Genomic DNA, 20,917 nt, shown 5'->3' on the forward strand with positions numbered 1-20,917 from the left:
CTTCTCAATTCTCTACCTTTTCTGAAGCTTCTTTTCTTTCCTGTCACTGGTAGTTTATAAAGTCTCTTTTCATGTTGATCACTCTCTCTCTCTCTCTCTCTGGATAAAAAGATTAATCCGCAAGTCTCATCTGGGTAATGAAAGAGTTAAAATCTTGCCCAGGCTTTTGTAGGTGGTTCGGTGATCTCTGCCGAACAGGAGCTGGAGCCGTCTGCGATGGAAAGTTCCTCATGGCTGCTCTGGAGAGTGTAGTCGCCGCTCCAGCCCGCTGCAAGTCCAGGGCCTCTCTCTTTCTTCACTCGGCATTTTCCAGTGAATTTAGTTACAGCAAAACCTGCAGCTGAGCCAGAGATCAGCTCGGCCCGGCCTGGGCCCGAGGAAAACCTTATGCAGGCCCCCCTCCATCTGCCGGCCGGGACACGCGGCTGGCCCCGGCCCCGGCCCCGCCCGGCCGCATGGCCTGGGCAGGGAACGGGAGGCCTGGAGCTCTGCCACCCTTCACAGCCAGGAAACAAAGAGAACCAAGAGAGCTCTGGTTTTACACTTTAAGGTAGGGTTCACAAGTTGATCCCACTTTTCAATGGCGTAAACTGCTGTCAATTCTCAGCAATGACCGATAATTGGTCAGGAGAAAAGACTCCAGGCAGTTCCCAGCAACTCCAACTCCCTTAAAGGTAAAGTTAACTCCATGACAATATGATGATATTGTTTTAATTAAAGGTTTCAAGCTAGGACAGCAGTGCTCCCCACAATTTTTCATCAGTTAGTTCTTTTTGAGGCTAAATTTGATTAATGAGAGGGGTTTCCCTCTCCACTGTTTTTTTGGTGAGTAAGCATTCTTTGAATTTTTAACCCATTCCTCTCTTCGGGTCACTGGCAAGAGATGGATCTCATTCCTTTCTTCATCTAATTGTTTTTGCAAAATTTCAACTAGGTTTTGAAAGGAGATGTCATGGTTTTAAACCAGTAACTAAAAAATTACTTATTTCTTGCTGTGAGATATGGATTAGAGCAAGAGCAAAACAGGCTTAAAACTTAAAAAGGGATAAAGAAAGTTTATTAACAAAACTACAAGAATAAGAACACCAGAATAAACTTCCAGAAAACTCTTCTATCTCTCACTACTTGACCATTTCTTTGTATACATGACACCATAGAGACAAAAAAAATTTTGAACTTTGGTGGTTAAAAACAGTCCCAATTCTTGCTACAGTCTTTTCATCAGTCTTTGTAGAGAAACAGAAGTCTCTTTCTGATAACCTATGGAGTTTCTCACAAGAAAACTATTTCTGTTACACTTCTCTGTTGCTCTGATGCCAGCTGCCCGGAAATCTGTCATCAGTTCTTCTCCTCTCATTTCACATCACTCTGAGGTGTGTATGGGCCATGAGTCTAGGGATGTCATTTTAAGGATGAGTCATTCAAAGGCAAAAGTCTTCTTCATCTGTCTCTGGGAGCTTTCCTACAAAACAGTTTTCTCATTGCCCCCAAGGCTTCAAAATCTTCGCTTTACTCAGTTCCAGCAACTCACTGTATCACAATTACTCTCTCTTTTGCTCAAAAATCCACACTTTGAACACTCCAAGCTTCCCAATACTCTGTCATGAATTAAAGGAGTCTTTTTAAGCTACTATTGTCCATCTCCATAGCTTTAACAGAAAGGTATTTCAGCTTGTAAAGCATCTCCTTATTCTCTCTTCCCCATTTAAAACTTAACTCTTTTCCTCACTGGTTTTAGTGGTTTTATGATGTCTTCTTCATGTTGATTGTCTCTCTCTTTCTCTGTCTTTCTGGGAAAAAGGAGTAATCTGTACGTTTTATTCAGGTAGTAAAAGAATTAAAAGCTTTAGAAAAGCTGCAAGAGTTCATGGTGTCAGGTTTCAGTCCAGCAGCAGAAACTGAAAACTAAACCAGGTTGGCCGGCTCTGCTTTCTTTTCCTCCGCGCCCCCCCCGCCCCCGTCCCCCCGCCTTCGTCCTCTGCGGCCTTGTCCGGCTTGGGGGGGGAGGGGGCAGGGGAGAAGGAGGAGGCCACGACAGAGCCTTGTTACCTTTTCAGAAGCCGGAAACAAAAGAGCGGACCAGAGTGCTCTGACTTTACATATTAGGGCGGTGTTCACAGTTTGAATTCACTTTTTAATGGTCAAAACTGCTGTCAGTTCTTAAAAATGACTGATAATTGGTCAGGAGGAAAGTCTCCCATCAGCCACCAGCACCTTCAACTTCCTTAGCTCCTAAAATCACTATAAAGGTAAAGCCACCCCATGACATCAATTAAAGACAGGAATGGCAGCGTGGTGGGGAAAAAGGGTTTCTGGAAGTTCTATTCTGCATTCTTAACCTTGTAGTTTGGTTAATAAACTTACTCATTCCTTTAAGTTTTAAGCTTCTTTTGCCCTTCTCATCACCCACATCTCACAGCAAGAAATGAGTAAGTTTTACAGTGATTTTCTAACTAATGCTTTAAAACCACGACAGGCATAACAGAGAGTGGAACACTGGGGCTGTGCCTGCTGTGGTGTCACAGAGAGGAGAACACTGGGGCTGTCCCTGCTGTGGTGTCACAGAGAGGAGAACACTGGGGCTGTCCCTGCTGTGGTGTCACAGAGAGGGGGAAATTGGGACAGTCACAGCAGTGGTGTCACAAAGAGGAGGACATGGTAGCTATCACTGCTGTGGTGTCACAGAGAGGAGAACACTGGGGCTGTCCCTGCTGTGGTGTCACAGAGAGGGGAACACTGGGGCTGTCACTTGTGCTAGTGTGTGTTAGATTGACATTTATGAAAAAAAGAGAAACAGCTAAGGAAGTTAAGGTTGCTGGAAACTGATTGGAGATTTTTGTCCTGGCCAATACCTGGCCATTTCTGGAATTGACAGTAGTTTTGCCCATTGAAAAGTGACATGAAGCTGTGAACACCACCCTTTCAATTTTAAGCCTGGGAATTTCTCTTTCTCTTTGCTTTCTGGCTTTTGAAGAGGTAACAGGGCTCTGGTTCAGCCTCCACCGCTCCACGTCAGACAAGGCCGCGGCGGGGAGTGGGGCTGGCTGGAGTTCTGCGGTTCCTGGTGCTGGATGGCGACTGTGAAGTGACAGGAGTCCTTTCCCAGAGGGGCTGAAGCCCTTGCAGGGCTAGCTGCGCCTTGTGCAGCGGGGCTGCCGGGTCAGGCCACTTCCTGGCTCGGCTGCAGTTTCTGACGCTGCTGGCTTTCAGCAGAGACTGCTGAGGAAGGGGAGGGAAAGCTCTTGAGCTGCGGCGTGCTGAGACAGTGGCCACACTCCTCCAGAGCAGCTACCAAAAATCTTCCCTGGCAAACTGCTCCAGCCGCTGCCTCGGCAGAGATCAAGGCCTGGGCAAGAGTTTAACCCTTCACTAGGCAGATGAGACTTGCAGATTAATCCTTTTTCCAGAGAGAGGGGAAGAGAGAGGGATCACCATGGAAAGAGACAGCATCAAGGATCAAAGGCAGCAAGGGAAGGAATTAACCCTCAGATGGAAAGACAATAAGGAGATGCCTGAATAAGCTGAAGTTTTCTTTTGTTCAAGCTATGGAGAGGGACAATAATGTCCTGAAAAAACTCCTTTCATTCCTGAAAGAGTATTTTGGGGGGAATGGAGTATTTCAAAGTGTAGATCTGAGCAAAAGTAATTCATTGATAAAGCTGAGTCAAGGGTGAAGTGGTTGTAATCCTAGGAGATGCTGGAAGAGAAAAGGAGAAGTGAGAGTTGTTGAAGATTTGTGGCTCTTAAGAGACAAAGCAAAAATTTCTGTTTCCAGAGATGGTCACAGAGACAAATGAAGAGAACTTTTGCCTTGGAAGATCTCATCCTTCAAAGGACACCCCTTGAATCACGGCCCAAGAACACAGCTCAGAGTGGTGTGAAATGGGAGGAAAGGACTGATGGCAGAGTTTCCTGGGCCACTGGCATCAGAGCAATAGGAAGCCACGAGAAAATGGTTTTCTTATGAAAAACTCCATAGATTGACAAAAAAGAACTTCTTTTTCTCGACAAAGGCTGCTGAAAAGACTATAGCAAAGTTTGGACTGTTTTAACCACCAGGGTTTGTTTTTTTTCCTCTATGTTGTCAATTAAAGACAGGAATGGCAGCGTGGTGGGGAAAAAGGGTTTCTGGAAGTTTTATTCTGCTTTCTTAACCTTGTAGTTTGGTTAATAAACTTACTCATTCCTTTAGGTTTTAAGCTTCTTTTGCCCTTCTCATCATCCACATCTCACAGCAAGAAATGAGTAAGTTTTACAGTGATTTTCTAACTAATGCTTTAAAACCACGGCAGGCGTAACAGAGAGTGGAACACTGGGGCTGTGCCTGCTGTGGTGTCACAGAGAGGAGAACACTGGGGCTGTCCCTGCTGTGCTGTCACAGAGAGGAGAACACTGGGGCTGTCCCTGCTGTGGTGTCACAGAGAGGTGGAAACTGGGACATTCACAGCAGTTGTGTCACAGTGTCATGGGGTGGTTTTACCTTTATGGTAGTTTTGAGAGCTAAGGAAGTTGAAGGTGCTGGTGGCTGATGGCAGTCTTTCCTCCAGACCAATTATCAGTCATTTCTAACAATTGACAGCAGTTTTGACCATTAAAACGTAGACTCACCCTGTGAACACCACCTTAAGATGTAAAGTCAGAGCACTCTTGTCCTCTTTTGTTTCTGGCTTCTGAAAAGGTAACAAGGCTCTGTCTTGGCCTCCTCCTCTCCCCCCCCGCCCTCCAGGCCAGACAAGGCCACAGAGGATGAAGGTGGGGGCGGAGGAAAAGAAAGCAGAGCCGGCCAACCTGGTTTAGTTTTCAGTTTCTGCTGCTGGACTGAAACCTGACACCATGAACTCTTGCAGCTTTTCTAAAGCTTTTAATTCTTTTACTACCTGAATAAAACGTACAGATTACTCCTTTTTCCCAGAAAGACAGAGAAAGAGAGAGACAATCAACATGAAGAAGACATCATAAAACCACTAAAACCAGTGAGGAAAAGAGTTAAGTTTTAAATGGGGAAGAGAGAATAAGGAGATGCTTTACAAGCTGAAATACCTTTCTGTTAAAGCTATGGAGATGGACAATAATAGCTTAAAAAGATTCCTTTAATTCATGACAGAGTATATTGGGAGGAATGGAGTGTTCAAAGTGTGGATTTTTGAGCAAGAGAGAGTAATTGTGATACAGTGAGTTGCTGGAACTGGAATAAAAATTGTAAAATAAACCCAAAACTTACTTTCCTTTGAGATCTCACCAACAGACAGAAGACTCTGCATCGTTGGATGGCGGAGTGGACTTCGACATTGGTAGCTATAATCCCCTTACTCTCTTTCTTTGTGCTTTGCTTATTCCTCTTTTCCCTCTATCGCATATTAGTGCTGATGAGCACTCAGTAAAGTGTGTTCTGCTGTTTGAGTCCCTGGTTTGCTGATAATCTTTTGTACTCTGCGATCAAATAAAAGAGTCACATCACGAATCCCACCTTGCGGATCGTGACATAAATTGGCATCATGGACCAGGCCGCTCCTCAAGCGGCCGGCCGCTCGGCACGGTGGCAGCGCCTGCGGGGGCTGAGGAGCAGGCCGACGGGGCCACCGGCGGCTTGAGGCTCGGTCTCCTCCCTTTCCGAGGAAGCTTTCTTGCCGGCGCTCTCTCGGAGGCTTTCGCTCCGACGGCGGCTTCCTTCCCGCTCGCCCCCGGCCGGCCCCACCGAAACCTGCAGGCGGACGGCAGCCCCGCTGACAGAGCCAGCCGGGCAGAAACCGAGGCGGGAGCAGGGCCGCCATCTGCTCGGGCCCAGACGCGGGAGGGAGCGCCGCCGGCTTCTGAGGGCTCCCTCCTTCCCTCTCAGGGAGACGCGAAGGCGGCGAGGTGCTCAGGCCGATAGGGGAGAGCCGCTCGACGCGTCACACGGCGGCCCGCCGGCCGACAGCAGGTCTGCCCAGGTGCCGGCCGACAGCAGGTCTACCCAGCGGGCGGCTGACAGCAGCCACCAAAGGCCGCTCGCGTGCCACTGGGCTCCACCCCAAAGGCCGCCAACTGCCGAGGGCCGCTGTCCTGGTTTAGGGCAAATTTGGGAGAAAACCTCCAATGGGGCTTCCCCCCCGGGAAGCAAACCCAGGTGGCCCTTTTCTCCCACCCCTCAACCGGTTCGGAAGAGATTTCTCTGAGAGAAGTGGAAAAATCCTGTTTATTTCACAGGCACAGCTCTACCCAGCACAAGAATGAACGATATCAAATTACAAAACCTCTCGCCATTCAGAAGAGATGACAAACTTCAGAGGGTCTCTTTCCTGTGGGTGTTCGCTCTGTTAATCAGTCCCTCTGGAGCTGGAAAATGCCGCTGCCCAGGCTGGGCTCCCGGTAGTCCACGAGTGCAAGCTCCCAGTGCTCCCCCGAGTCCCCAGTCCAGAGCAGGTTCGATTCGTTTCAGAAAAAGGGAAAGAAAACAGTCCAGGAAGACCTCTCTGCTCCGGCTAGTTGGAAAGCCAAGGCGATCTGTGTCTTGTTGTCTGTCTGTGCTGTAGTCAAAACTCCTGATGTGGGGGGAGAAATTACAGTCTGATAACAGACTCGGTGCTTCTTTTCCACTCACTTTTACTCTCAGATGGAATTTTAAGAATACAGAACCTGTGTCTGGGTTAGGTGGACGAATGGGGATACAATTTAACATCATAATCAACCCGGGACAGGGGGGGGTCCCTCAATTTTTTTTCTGGAGGTTCACCCCCTCCCCCAATATTTCCTCCATCCCCCTCCCCCGAAATTGAGGTGAGAAAATATTTTTTTTTTTTTTTCTGGTGTTTTTTTTTAATTTTTACCTTCCCCCCCCCCCTTTTTTTTTTTCTTTTTTCCTCTTTTTATTTATTTACACTTAATTTGGGGGGCCGAGGGGCAGGAATTTTGGGGTGGGGTCATCTGGGGGGACAGGAAACAGGGTGACCTCCCTCCCCAAATAAACAGGAAAAATCCTGAGATTTCTGGTGTTTCTCCCCCCACCCAAGGTGTGAAAAAATTTATGTTCTCAGATTTTTGGTGATTTTTGGGTAGAGAGTTGCAATTTTGGTGGAGGTTTTGGGAAGGCTTGCTGTTTTTTGGAGAGTTCTCCCAGGATTTGGGGTGGAATTGGAGAAATTTGGGGGTTCGGGGGGAAATTTGGGGTTTTGGGGCAAAACTCCTAAGGTCCTGGGGGGAATTTTGGGGTTTTAGGGCAAGAATTTAAGGATTTTTTTCTAATATTTGGGTGTTTGGGGAGGAGATTTGGGGTTTTGGGGAGAACTTTTGGGTTTTTAGGGAGAGGATTTGGGGTTTGGGGAAAAAAATTGGGGATTTGGTGGGGGAGGAAATTTGGTGGTTTTGGGGGGAAATTCAGGGGTCCTGGTGGAGTTCTGATTTTGGGAAGGGGATTTGGGGAGGATTTTTTGTCTTTTGGGGGAATTTCCATTGATGGGGAGAAGTCCTAATCCCAGTGAGGAGGGGCATTTTGGGGAGGCCTGAATTTGGGGAGGGGTCTCAGGGAGGATTCCCAATTTTGGAGTGAGATTTGGGGGATTTTCCAGCGATGGGGAGGTGTCTTGGGGGTGGGATTTGGGGAGGGGTCTCATCAGGGCACCATCCTGAGCTGGAAGCAGGGGAGATGTTGGGAGTGGAATTTGGGGAGCGTAATAAATGGAAATGATTTGTGCTAACTAAATTGTAACTATTTGGAAAGTTATTATTAGAAGCAATCAAGGGAATTGGTGATACAAGGCAGATGTACCCCTTTGCAGATGTTACGTGTTGAAATTAAGGTACAGGATGTAGTTTTGAGGTAAGTGGTGTCCCAAGAAGAAATCAACCTTGAGATGGATAAAGTTGGAACAACTTTAGGCATAGGCCTGAAGATTATGAAGTGTAAGACTAATTAGTGGAACACAATGCTTATTTACATAACACTTAGTACACATGCAAAACCTGTAAGGTTATCCAGAGGACAATGAGGATGAGCGTAAGCCTTCATCCAAAATACCATCAAAAGGAGACTGAAGACCCCCTAGCAACAAGTGAGGCTTGCGCCATGAAGAATAGTGATGTAAAATTAAAGAATCAAAACCAGGAGGAGACTTAGGGGAAACATGAATGAATATGTATAAGCATACAGTATATAAGTTTAGTTTGAATTGCTTTGTTTTGGTACGTGAGGCAGGGTGAGAAGCCCTGCCCATACCCCAGTCAGTTTTGCTCATGCTTTAATCATACTCAATTACTAGCAAATTATATTCACATACATATATATATATGAAGATATTCACTAAATTGTACTCTTTTACTGAATTGTTTTCCTTTTATACCAAATTTCTATTCAAGCCACTAAATAGTATTATTTTATTATATTGCATCCTTGTATTCAATTCACTAAATGGTATATTTTTTTCCCTTGTGTCCCGGGTTGATTATGATGTTAAATTGTATCCCCATTCATCCACCTAACCCAGACACAGGTTCTGTATTCTTAAAATTCCATCTGAGAGTAAAAGTGAGTGGAAAAGAAGCACTGGGTCTGTTATCAGACTGTACTTGCTCCCCCCACATCAGGAGTTTTGACTACAGCACAGACAGACAACAAGACACAGATCGCCTTGGCTTTCCAACTAGCCGGAGCAGAGAGGTCTTCCTGGACTGTTTTCTTTCCCTTTTTCTGAAAAAGAAAATCTGAATTTTCTGAGTCGAACCTGCTCTGAACTGGGGACTCGGGGGAGCACCGGGAGCTTGCCCCCGTGGACTACCGGGAGCCCAGCTTGGGCAGCGGCATTTTCCAGCACCAGAGGGACTGATAACAGAGCGAACACCCACAGGAAAGAGACCCTCTGAAGTTTGTCATCTCTTCTGAATGGCGAGAGGTTTTGTAATTTGATATTGTTCATTCTTGTGCTGGGTAGTGCTGTGCCTGTGAAATAAACAGGTTTTTTCCACTTCTCTCAGAGAAATCTCTTCCCGAACCGGTCGTGGGGTGGGGGGAAAAGGGCCGCATGGGTTTGCTTCCCGGGGGGGATCCCCATTGGGGGTTTTCTCCCAAATTTGCCCTAAACCAGGACAAATACATTCATTGGCGCCCAACGTGGGGCACGAGAGAGCTGGAGAGCCAAGGGGTGGTCAGCAAAACCCACTCACCCTTCAACAGCCCTATCTGGCCTGTGCGTAAATCTGAAGGAGAATGGAGATTGACTGTGGACTATCGTGCATTGAATGAAGTGACTCCACCGCTGAGCGCTGCCGTGCTGGACATGCTGGAGCTCAAGTACGAGCTGGAGTCCAAGGCAGCAAAGTGGTACGCCACTACTGACATTGCCAATGCATTTTTCTCCATTCCCCTGGCAGCAGAATGCAGGCCTCAGTTTGCCTTCACGTGGAGGGGAGTGCAGTACACCTGGAACCGACTGCCCCAGGGATGGAAGCACAGCCCCACCATCTGCCATGGACTGATCCAGGCTGGCCTGGAAAAGGGTGAGGCTCCAGAACATCTACAGTACATAGATGACATCATTGTGTGGGGGAACACAGCAGCAGAAGTGTTTGAGAAAGGAGAGAAAATCATCCAGATCCTCCTGGAATCTGGTTTTGCCATCAAGAAGAGCAAAGTTAAGGGACCAGCTCATGAGATTCAGTTCCTGGGGGTGAAGTGGCAAGATGGGCGGCGTCAGATTCCTACTGATGTCATTAACAAAATTACACCAATGTCTCCACCAACTAATAAGAAGGAAACACAAGCTTTCTTAGGTGCCATAGGGTTTTGGAGAATGCATATTCCTGAATACAGTCAGATTGTGAGCCCTCTTTACCTGGTCACTTGGAAGAAGAATAATTTCCATTGGGGCCCTGAGCAGCAACAAGCCTTTGCTCAGATCAAGCAGGAGATTGCCCATGCAGTAGCCCTTGGCCCAGTCAGAACAGGACCAGATGTGAAGAACATGCTCTACTCTGCAGCTGGGAGCCATGGTCTGTCCTGGAGCCTTTGGCAGAAGGTGTCTGGTGAGACTCGAGGCCGACCACTAGGATTTTGGAGTAGAAGCCACAGAGGGTCCGAAGCCCATTACACCCCAACAGAAAAAGAAATTTTAGCAGCCTATGAAGGAGTCCAAGCTGCCTCAGAAGTGATTGGCACTGAAGCCCAACTCCTCCTGGCACCCCGACTACCGGTGCTAGAATGGATGATCAAGGGAAAGGTTCCTTCCACCCATCATGCAACCAGTGCCACATGGAGCAAGTGGATTGCTCTTATCACGCAGCGCGCCCATATTGGTAAACTGAACCGCCCTGGGATTTTGGAAATAATTACAAACTGGCCTGAAGGTGAAAATTTTGGTCTCACAGATGAAGAACAAGAGGAAGTAGCAAGGGCTGAAGAAGCTCCACCATATAACCAGCTGCCAGCAGAAGAAACACGCTACGCTCTTTTCACTGATGGTTCCTGTTGCGTCATAGGGATGAACCAGAAGTGGAAAGCAGCCGTATGGATCCCCACACGACAGGTCGCAGAGGCCACTGAAGGAGAAGGTGGATCAAGTCAACTAGCGGAACTCAAAGCTGTTCAACTGGCCCTGGACTTTGCTGAAAGAGAGAAGTCGCCAAAGCTCTATCTCTACACGGATTCATAGATGGTGGCCAATGCTCTGTGGGGATGGTTGGAGAGGTGGAAAGAGGCTAATTGGCAGCGTAGAGGAAAACCAATTTGGGCTGCTAAAGAGTGGAAAGATATTGCTGCTAGAGTAAGGAGACTACCAGTGAAAGTCCGCCACGTAGATGCCCATGTCCCCAAGAGTAGAGCTAATGAGGAACACCAAAATAATAAGCAGGTAGATCAGGCTGCAAAGATACAAGTGTCAAAAATAGATTTGGATTGGGAACATAAGGGAGAGTTGTTCCTAGCCCGATGGGCTCATGATGCCTCAGGTCATCAGGGTAGAGATGCCACCTATAAGTGGGCACGAGACCGAGGGGTGGATTTAACCATGGACAGCATTTCCCAGGTTATTCATGACTGTGAGACATGTGCTGCGATCAAACAGGCTAAGCGGTTGAAGACCCTCTGGTACGGTGGGCGATGGTCCAGATACAAGTATGGGGAGGCCTGGCAGATTGACTACATCACACTGCCCCAAACCCGCCAAGGCAAGCGCTACGTGCTCACGATGGTGGAAGGTACCACAGGATGGTTGGAAACCTACCCTGTGCCTCATGCCACTGCCCAGAACACCATCCTGGGACTTGAAAAGCAGGTCCTTTGGAGGCATGGCACCCCTGAGAGGATTGAGTCAGACAATGGGACTCATTTCAAGAACAGCCTTATAAACAGCTGGGCTAGGGAACATGGCATTGAGTGGGTGTACCGTATCCCCTACCATGCACCTGCTGCTGGGAAGGTGGAGAGGTACAATGGACTATTAAAAATCACCTTAAAGGCACTGGGTGGAGGATCTTTTAAAAACTGGGAGCAACATCTAGCAAAGGCCACCTGGTTAGTCAACACCAGAGGTTCCACCAACCGAGCAGGTCCTGCCCAGTCTGAGTCTTTACATGTAGTAGACGGAGACAAAGTCCCAGTGGTACATGTCAGAGGTCTGCTAGGGAAGACAGTTTGGGTCAATTCTACCTCGGGCACAGATAAACCCATTTGTGGGGTTGTCTTTGCTCAAGGACCAGGTTGTACATGGTGGATAATGCAGAGAGATGGAACAACATGATGTGTACCTCAGGGAGACCTGATCATTGGGTAAAAGGTTACTGCCATTGTCTGTACATTAAACCATGCAGACATGAAATAGAAGGAAATGTGTAAGTGTTGAAGGTATGAGCAGGTGAAAGATGGTGTTTTGAGTGAGTAAAAAGAGAGAGTGGGGAATCCTGCAGCTCTCCAGCGTGGGGGGTCTGGATTCAGTAGCTTGTTGTGGGGCTTGACAGGGGCATGATGGATATATTGCTTGTATTTTTTGGGTGGAACGGAGGGGAAGTTTCTATGTATGTAAATGTGTGCAGAGTTGGAATGTTAGTTTTGTCAGTAAGTCGACGATATGGGGATAAGGGGTGGAATGTCCCGGGTTGATTATGATGTTAAATTGTATCCCCATTCGTCCACCTAACCCAGACACAGGTTTTTTATTCTTAAAATTCCATCTGAGAGTAAAATTGAGTGGAAAAGAAGCACCAAGTCTGTTATCAGACTGTAATTGCTCCCCCCGCATCGGGAGTTTTGACTACAGCACAGACAGACAACAAGACACAGATCGCCTTGGCTTTCCAACTAGCCGGAGCAGAGAGGTCTTCCTGGACTGTTTTCTTTCCCTTTTTCTGAAAAAGAAAATCTGAATTTTCTGAGTCGAACCTGCTCTGAACTGGGGACTCGGGGGAGCACCGGGAGCTTGCCCCCGTGGACTACCGGGAGCCCAGCTTGGGCAGCGGCATTTTCCAGCACCAGAGGGACTGATAACAGAGCGAACACCCACAGGAAAGAGACCCTCTGGAGTTTGTCATCTCTTCTGAAGGGTGAGAGGTTTTGTAATTTGATATTGTTCATTCTTGTGCTGGGTAGTGCTGTGCCTGTGAAATAAACAGGTTTTTTCCACTTCTCTCAGAGAAATCTCTTCCCGAACTGGTTGGGGGGTGGGGGGAAAAGGGCCGCATGGGTTTGCTTCCCGGGGGGGATCCCCACTGGAGGTTTTCTCCCAAATTTGCCCTAAACCAGGACATTCAATTCACTAAATTGTATATTTTTTTCCCTTGTTATTTAATTGCTGTTAACTCAATAGATCTAGTTGTCTGATTTTAATTTCATTTACAACAGCACCAAGAAGAAAAGGGGCTTACTGAGAGCAAGCAAACTTAATCCTCTGCCAGGACACAAATTTAGAGGCCAAAAAATTAAAAAACCCCACAGCATCAGCCCAGCTTCCCAGTGAGAAGGGTTGGAACTCTCTGCCCTCAACACTTCCCCAGCAGGTTTACAAAGGTAACTGGGATCTAAGCTGTGCCCTCTGAATCACCAGAGCCAGCCTCCCTTCAAGCTGAAAAACCATGGCCCCAGTTATAGCCCTGGGTGCCTCCTGTGCCCCAGAGAATGGCCCGGCTCACCCGGCCCAGCCTGGCCCGAGCAGCCTGGACTGGCCTCAAGGGATGGGCTCCACCTGCCCGCTGTGCCCACAGGCCGGGCCCAAGGGCTCACAAGAGGCTTCCTCCCAGCTCTGCAAAACCTCAGCCAAGACTGTCCCCTTTGCTGTGCTGAGAAGAGTAAAAAACCCTCTCAATTTAACCCCACTGCACTCCTCATGGGGAATCCCTGCACACCTTAGGAGAGAGCCCAAATTTTCCCTGTGTGCCTCATGAGGTGCAGGCCCAGGTGATGCCACTGAAGGAAATGTGCCCTCACAGCCCAGGGACGCTCAGCATGGGCTTCCCCCAGCCCCTCGGGGCCCCACCGCTGGTCACGGCAGCCCCTGCCTGGCTCCTGCCTGCCCACACCGTGGGCACCCCCGGCTGCTCCTGGACATGGAGCTCAGCCGGGGCTGGTGCTGTGTGGGCTTTGCTGGTGGTACCAGCTGGACACTGGGGTGACAGCTCCATCTCTTTATTTGAACAAAAATCATGGGCCAACCCCTGCTCTGGTGGACAGGGGCTGCCCAATTTCAGTCCTGGCCAGGGAACAGGGCCAGGGGGCTCAGGGGCAGAGGGTCTCGCTTGGGAGGTGTGCGTCTTGGGATGCCCTCAAGACGGGGATGCAGCTGCAGCACAGCAGATGGGGAGAGATGTGGAGAGCGAGGATAACAGGTCAGCTTCTCAGAGACTAAAATCTTTGGCTGCTCTTCTGAAGCTGCAGAGGTGCTCCTGTGGAGAGAGGAGGTGGCTGAGGCCCCCAGCTACCGCTGGCACTCAGGGACCCTCCTGAACAGCAGGGCCCAGAGCGGCCAAGGCTCCCCAGCATGGCTGGAGCTGCTGGCACAGCTTGGCCCAGCTGGACAGCTGCCCCTCAAGGCCCCAGCGAGCAGGGGATGGCTCTGGGCAGGGTCCCTGACCAGGAGCGGGCCCCAGAGCGCCTCTGCCTTTCAAGGGCAATCTCGTCCCCGCTCTTTCTCCTGCCCACCTTGCTTTGCCTCTGCCTGCTGCTCCTGGGGCTGCTCTTGGCCAGGCAGCCTCAGTGGGAGCCAGCACTGGCTGCAGCCCCAGCGGGCTCCCCAGGACAAGGCCCAGCAATTAAGAGGCCAATGAAAGGCCTGGGCAGCAGCAGAACTCTCAGCAGAGTTATTTGGGCAACCAAGGCCTACCCACAAGTGCACAGCAGCCTCACTGGGAATGTTTCCTGACTATGAGCAGCCTTTCAAGAAGCTGTTTGAGGCCAAGATTGCAAAACACTCACCGTTTTCCCTTCCGGCAATACCAGATTCCGGCACAGCACATCATCAGGAAAACTGCTCCACCAGCCACAATGGCCATTAACTTAATCAAACCATCTGTTCCCTGGTAGAAAACTCTTCTCATGCTCTCCCAGATCTTCTGAGCATGTGCTGTGGTGCCAGCTGCATCTGTGGGAGCAATGGGCAGCATGAGCCTGTGCTGTGCTCCACTGCTGAGCTGGCAGCACGCTGGATACAGCCAGGACGTTCTCTGTTTCCCCCAGAGCTGGGGCCTGCAGGCACCTTGCCACCCCTTGGCACAAGACTGCTCAACCCCCTGAGCTCGAATGGCACAATTTCTCTGTGCTGTGCTGGTCTTCTCCAGGCAATACTTGTCAAAGACATGGATAAGGATCAGGAAAATGCCCACGGTTTTGGAAATGCTCCAGGGCCACCCCTCTTCCAAACAGACCCTAAACCTGAACTAGCCTGAAACTGGAAATTTTCAGGGGATCTCAAGGTGTGCGTGGCCCATGGTGCAGTTTGGGTTCCCTGTCACCTGATGCCAAATGCTTTCCTGCAGAGGCTGGGGAGAAGCTGCAGCCAGGCCAGGCTGGGAAACAGCCCTGTAGGCCATGAAAGCAGCAGTGGGGCAGTGAGGCTACCATGGATTCCTTCCTGCTGTACCGGCACACGGCGTGTCCAGATGTGCAGAGAAAGCCCCTGGCTGCTGAGTGTCAGGAGGAGGCTGAGGGACATGGACCCACCATGGCATCCCTCCAGATCATTCAGGACTATGTCCAGGTATTTGAGTTCCCCCATTGCTACATTACTATCTCCTATAGGTTTGTTCTTCTTTCTCAGGGGACCATTATATAAAGTATTTGCATTTCTCAGGAATGGATCCCACAGAACCTGTGGTCAGCCTGTGGGATCAGCAGGGAGGCACCACACACCCCAGTGATGGGAGCTGGGCTTGCTGGCAGAATTTAGCTCAGGAGCTGGGAAAGTCCTCCCTGCAGACACACCTATAACTCAACAGCCACAGAAGCTTCAGTCATGTCTGCTGATCTGCACAGGCAGCACTGAGCCACAGGAGCAGTGAGAGGATCACGCAGGGTGAGGGCACAACCATGCACGGCTCTGTCCTGGCACCTGCAGAGATGCCACCCTGGCCAAGCCTTGGGCTCTGAGCTGGCGGCTCTCCCAGGGGGAAAGGCCTTGACCTACCCTCATAATTTTCCTCATCATCAGGCTCAGTAACTGATATGGATTGGGAATCCGGATCATCTTCATCATCAGGTTCATCTGCAAAGAAAGTCAGGACAGAACAACTCCCGTGACACTGCTGAAGATTCTTCTTCAGGCTGGAGTGGCAGTGAGTACACCCAGGTGACTGCTGCCCTCCAAGACACTCCCTCCTCTCTGCCTTCCACTCAGTAGCAAGGACAGGGGGACCACGTCCCTGCAGTGGGCCCACAGTGGGATGGAAGGAGCCCCTTGCATGGCAGTCAGGGGAGAAAGGACTCCCTGGAGCTGCCAGCAGCTCTAAACTGAGCCTCAAGCAGGGCCAGGGCTTGGCAGCTGGAGCAGGAGCATCTCAGGTTCCCTGGGGCCAGAAAGGAGCCACACAAGGCAGAGCCCCAGGGCACAGCCCTGAGCCCAGCCCTTCCCTCTCTGCTCTTCTCTGTGGCTGCACAGAGCACACGGAAGGAGACACTGGCATTACACACAGGAAGAAGATTGACAGCTAAATGCTCCTTCCTCCCACTGACAGCAATGCTGTGGGATCACTCAGGGCTCCAGAAGGGAGCAGGGCAAGGTTTCCAGAATCCGTCAACCTTCAGATTCTTGAGGGAAATGGCACATGAGTGAGCTTTTGCCACCTTGACACGGATTGTTCTGTGCGGAAAGGGACATTGAGAACTTGCCTCCAGCATCTGGCAAGGTCTTCAAACCGCCATTTACCAGCACTTCCAAATGCTCCATGTCACCATCCCAATCTAGAAGGGAGCACAGATCAGAACCATTCCATGGTGTGCTGGGATCCCCTTCTGCCTTACGGAACTGGGCACTGCAAGGAGGTCACGTAAGGCCGTGGGAGCCAGATGTCAATGGACATGGCCAAAGCTGCAGAGGGGCCTGAGGAAAGCTCTGGACTGGCTCTGGACATTCTCAACACCTTTTCCATGCTCTGTGCAAAATCCCTGAAAGGCAGGTACTGCCAAGGAGCAGAGATTTACAGCTCAAGCCTCAGCAGGGCTCAGGCCCAGAGGCACAGCAATTACCTCCTGGGGCTGTGCCCGGCATGGCCTCCCTTCCTGCAGCAGAGGCTGCCCATGAGCCACTGCTTCCTCCGGGAAATGGCACCTTCAGCACAGCCTTTGGGTTCATCTCTGGAGAAAGGAAAAGCCACAGCTGGATCAGATGGAACCATTCCCCATTGAGGAGGTGGCATGTTCAAGTGGCAATATTTGTTAAAGTCATGGTTAAGGATCAGGAGAAAGGCGAGGTTATTGGGACTGGCCAGGGCCCTCCCTCCTCCAAACAGCCCCTACACCTGATCTAGCCCAAGACCGGGAAATTGCAAGGGATCTCTGGCTGTGCATGGCCTGTGCTGCAGTTTGGGCTCCCTGTCACCTGATGCCAAATGCCTTCCTGCAGGGACTGGGGAGAAGTTGCAGCCAGGCCAGGCTGGGAAACAGCCCTGTAGGCCGTGAAAGCAGCAGTGGGACAGCGAGGCTGACATGGATCCCTTCCTGCTGTGCCGGGCACGGCGTGTCCTGATGTGCAGAGAAAGCCCCCAGCTGCTGAGTCACAAGAGAAGGCTGAGGGACATGGACTCACTATGGCGTCTCTCCAGTTCATTCAACATCTTATCCATGTGTTTGGATGTCTCCAGCGACTTACTATCCTCTGTAGGTTTGTTCCTCCCTCTCGGAGAACCTTAACAGAAAGTATTTCCATTTCAGATGAATGGATCCCACAGAACCAGGGCTCAGCCTGTGGGATCAGCAGGGACAAACCACTCACCCCTGTGATGGGAGCTGGGCTTGCGTGCAGCAACCAGAAAAGGAGCTTGAAATGTCCTTGATGCAGACACACCTGTAACTCAACAGCCACAGAAGCTTCTGTCACCTGGTTTGTGACAGGTTGTCAATGATTATTTCTTGTTGGGACAGTGAGAACATACCTGCATGGGGCTCCAGAGGCTTAAAATCTTCATGCAGCCAAGCTGCTGGAGGAGCCTTCCTACCACCCTTGTCTAGAAAGGAGCACAGATCAGAACCATTCCATGGTGTGCTGGGACCCCCTTCTGCATTAGGAAACTGGGCACTGCAAGGGGGTCAGGGGATGGCCAAGGGAGCCAGATGTCAGTGGACATGGCCAAAGCTGCAGAGGGGCCTGGGGAGCTCTGGACTGGCTCTGGAGACTCTCCACCTTCTTTGCAGGCCCTGTGCAATATCCCTGGTGGGGCAGCGGCACCAGCCCAGGGCCCAGGGGCTCTCCCTGCCACAGAGGTAACCATTAAGCCCTGGGCCAAACTGCAGCATTCAGTGTCACAGACATCCCTACCTCCGTCCTGCCCTCTCTCCTGCCCTCCGTCCTTCAGCTGGGACAGCTCCCCCAGCCCAAGGGGACAGAGCCAGGCCCTCTCAGGGCACACTGGAGCTTTACCCTCCCCTCAGCCCTTTCCCCACCATGGGCATTCCTTGAAGCTGCTGCCAGGTTTTGGGATGTGTCTCCCATGGAGGGACCTCAGCAGAACTGCTCAGTAGCCGAGTGCCCTGAGCCTGCTCAGGATAATTCCTCTGCACTGTGCTCACACAGCCAAGCAACAGAGATGGCAGCTCAAGCCTCAGCAGGGCTCAGGCCCAGGGGCACAGCAATTACCTCCTGGGACTGTGCCTGGCATGGCCTCCCTTCCTGCAGCAGAGGCTGCCCATGAGCCACTGCTTCCTCCGGGAAACGCTGCCTTCAGCACAGCCTTTGGGTTCATCTCTGGAGAAAAGAAGAGCCACAGCTGGATCAGGTGGGGCTGTTCCCCAACAGGAAGGTGGCATCTTCAAAAGGCAATACTTGTCCAAGTCATGAATAAGGTTCAGGAAGCCATCAAAACTTCGGAGCCAGGACAGGGCCCTCCCTCCTCCAAAGAGCTGCCATTCCACATCTACCCCAAGACTGGGAAATTGCAAGGGATCTCTGGCTGTGCATGGACTGTGCTGCAGTTTGGGCTCTCTGTCAGCTGATGCCAAATGCCTTCCTGCAGAGGCTGGGGAGAAGCTGTAGCCAGGCCAGGCTGGGAAACAGCCCTGCAGGACATGAAAGCAGCAGGGGGCAGTGAAGCTGCCATGGATCCCTTCCCACTGTGCCAGGCACGGCATGTCCAGATGTGCAGAGAAAGCCCCTGGCTGCTGAGTCTCAGGAGAAGGCTGAGGGACTTGGACCCACCATGGCGTCTATCCAGTTCACTCAGCATCTTGTCTTCTGTGGGTTTATTCCTCCCTCTAGGAGAACCTTAACAGAAAGTATTTCCATTTCAGATGAATGGATCCCACAGAACCAGGGCTCAAGCCTGTGGGATCAACAAGGACACACCACTCACCCCTGTGATGGGAGCTGGGCTTGCGTGCAGCAACCAGAAAAGGAGCTTGAAATGTCCTTGATGCAGACACACCTGTAACTCAACAGCCACAGAAGCTTCTGTCACCTGGTTCATGACAGGTGGTCAATGATTATTTCTTGCTGGGACAGTGAGAACATACCTGCATGGGGCTCCAGAGGCAGAAAATCTTCATGAAGCCAAGCTGCTGGAGGAGCCTTCCTACCACCCTCATCTGGAAGGAAGCACAGATCAGAACCATTCCATGGTGTGCTGGGACGCCCTTCTGCATTAGGGAACTGGGCACTGCAAGGGGGTTGGGAAAGGCCGTGGCAGCCAGATGTCAGTGGACATGGCCAAAGCTGCAGAGAGGCCTGGAGAGCTCTGGGCTGGCTCTGGTCACTCTCCACCTTCTTTGCAGGCCCCATGCAACATCCCTGGTGGGGCAGCGGGACCAGCCCAGGGGCTCTGGGGATTCTCTCCCACGCACAGAGGAAGCCCTCCCTTAAGCCCTGGGGGAAAACCATCCCCAACGCTTCCCAGGGAGAAGGAAGTGCTGTCTCAGGAAAGGGAAGCCAGGCCCTGGGCTCACCTGCTCCCTGTGCTCGCCACGGAGCAGCCTGGGCAGCCCTGTCAGGCAGGGCCACTGCCAGGAGGAGCAGGAGGAGGAGGCGCAGAGCAAAGGCCATGGTGCCTTGCCCACTGCCAGTCCTGCAGCTCTTGCTGCCACCACTGTCCTGACACCGCTGTCCCAATGTCAGCACCGCTGCTGCCACAGCAGTCGTGGTCAAGGACTGACTGCTCGGTCCTTGTGGTGCTGTGCAACCACGGGGCTCTGGGACCTCTGTGACCTCAGAGCCTGCTGTCACCTCAGCCTGCTGTCACCCCAGAGACTGCTGTGACCTCATGGCCTTGGCTGTACCCCCTGAGTGTTCTCCCATCTGTACTCCAATCTGTACTGGACTGATTGTAAATCTTTGACTTCATCAAAGGGTCATTGCTAAACAAAACCTTGGTTTTGCCTGCTGACATTGCTGGTCATGTTCTGTCCCATGAGATGCTCTTGATGGTTCCCTCTTTTCCTGGGCATGGCACTGGAGGAGGTCCAGGCCCAGGTGATGCCACTGAAGGAAATGTGCCCTCAGACCAGGGACACTCAACACAGACTCCCCCAGCCCCTCGGGGCCCCGCTGCTGGTCACAGCAGCCCCTGCCTGGCTCCTGCCTGCCCACACCGTGGTCAGCCCCGCCTGCTCCTGGACATGGAGCTCAGCCAGGGCTGGTGCTGTGTGGGCTTTGCTGGTGGTACCAGCCAGACACTGGGGTGACAGCTCCATCTCTTTATTGGAACAGAAGAGCTGTGTCAGGCCCTGCCCTGGCAGGAGGGACCCACCTTCAGTCCAGGCCACAGAGCAGGGCAGGTCCCTTCAGGGACACAGGGCCTTGCTGTGGGTGGTGGCAGCATCTGCACAGCAGCAAGCTGGTAATGCAGCTGTGGCAGGGACATCACGTATGGGCATGGAGATGCGAAATGTGTGGTGCAGGTGTCCCTGAAGGAGGTGTTTGGCCTTTCCTGTGAAGCTGCAGTGGGGAACCTGTTGAGAGAGGAGATGGCTGAGGCCCCAGCTGCAGCTGGCACACAGGGACCCTCTTGCACACTGGGAGATTCTCACTGTGCTCAAAGTTTCCCTCTGAAGACTAAGAGCTGAATGTGGATGGGCTTAGCAACTGGTCTGCAGCCAAACAATTGAGTTAGCAAAAGAAGAAATTGAGAAAATACAAGTTTATCCATAGCAAGGAAGAAAGCAAGGCCGTTAGCATGGAAACCAATAAAAAGGTGCATAAGGGGTATTTACAGTTGTAATAAATGGAATTGGTTCGTGCTAACTAAATTGTAACTGTTATTAAAGTTATTATTAGAAACAATCAAGAATCAGTGTTACAAAGCAGATGTACCCCTTTGCAGATGT

The 20,917-nt window shown here is 51.0% G+C and overlaps 2 protein-coding genes and 1 pseudogene across 2 annotated transcripts in view; 1 reads left to right on the top strand and 2 right to left on the bottom strand.

Annotated features, from left to right (window-relative positions):
- LOC147646786 (serine/threonine-protein kinase pim-1-like) overlaps nucleotides 1-5,289 on the bottom strand; it is a 135,230-nt pseudogene extending 129,941 nt beyond the window's left edge.
- LOC147646781 (uncharacterized) overlaps nucleotides 1-20,917 on the top strand; it is a 405,151-nt gene that overhangs the window by 244,684 nt on the left and 139,550 nt on the right. The window lies entirely within an intron of this gene.
- Nucleotides 13,567-19,744, bottom strand: LOC147646787 (uncharacterized). The gene is made up of 11 exons (XM_086872911.1): nucleotides 19,541-19,744; nucleotides 19,112-19,183; nucleotides 18,952-19,023; nucleotides 18,798-18,863; nucleotides 18,240-18,347; nucleotides 17,539-17,610; nucleotides 17,379-17,450; nucleotides 17,193-17,291; nucleotides 15,576-16,741; nucleotides 14,369-14,534; nucleotides 13,567-13,839 (listed from the first exon to the last, which is right to left on the bottom strand). The coding sequence occupies exons 1-9, from the start codon at nucleotides 19,635-19,637 to the stop codon at nucleotides 16,599-16,601; spliced, it is 801 nt and encodes a 266-aa protein (XP_086729037.1). The 5' UTR covers nucleotides 19,638-19,744; the 3' UTR covers nucleotides 13,567-13,839; nucleotides 14,369-14,534; nucleotides 15,576-16,598.

Source organism: Cyanistes caeruleus, unplaced genomic scaffold (genome assembly GCF_971803275.1).
Source record: "Cyanistes caeruleus unplaced genomic scaffold, bCyaCae1.hap1.1 HAP1_SCAFFOLD_78, whole genome shotgun sequence".
Taxonomy (NCBI): Eukaryota; Metazoa; Chordata; class Aves; order Passeriformes; family Paridae; genus Cyanistes; species Cyanistes caeruleus.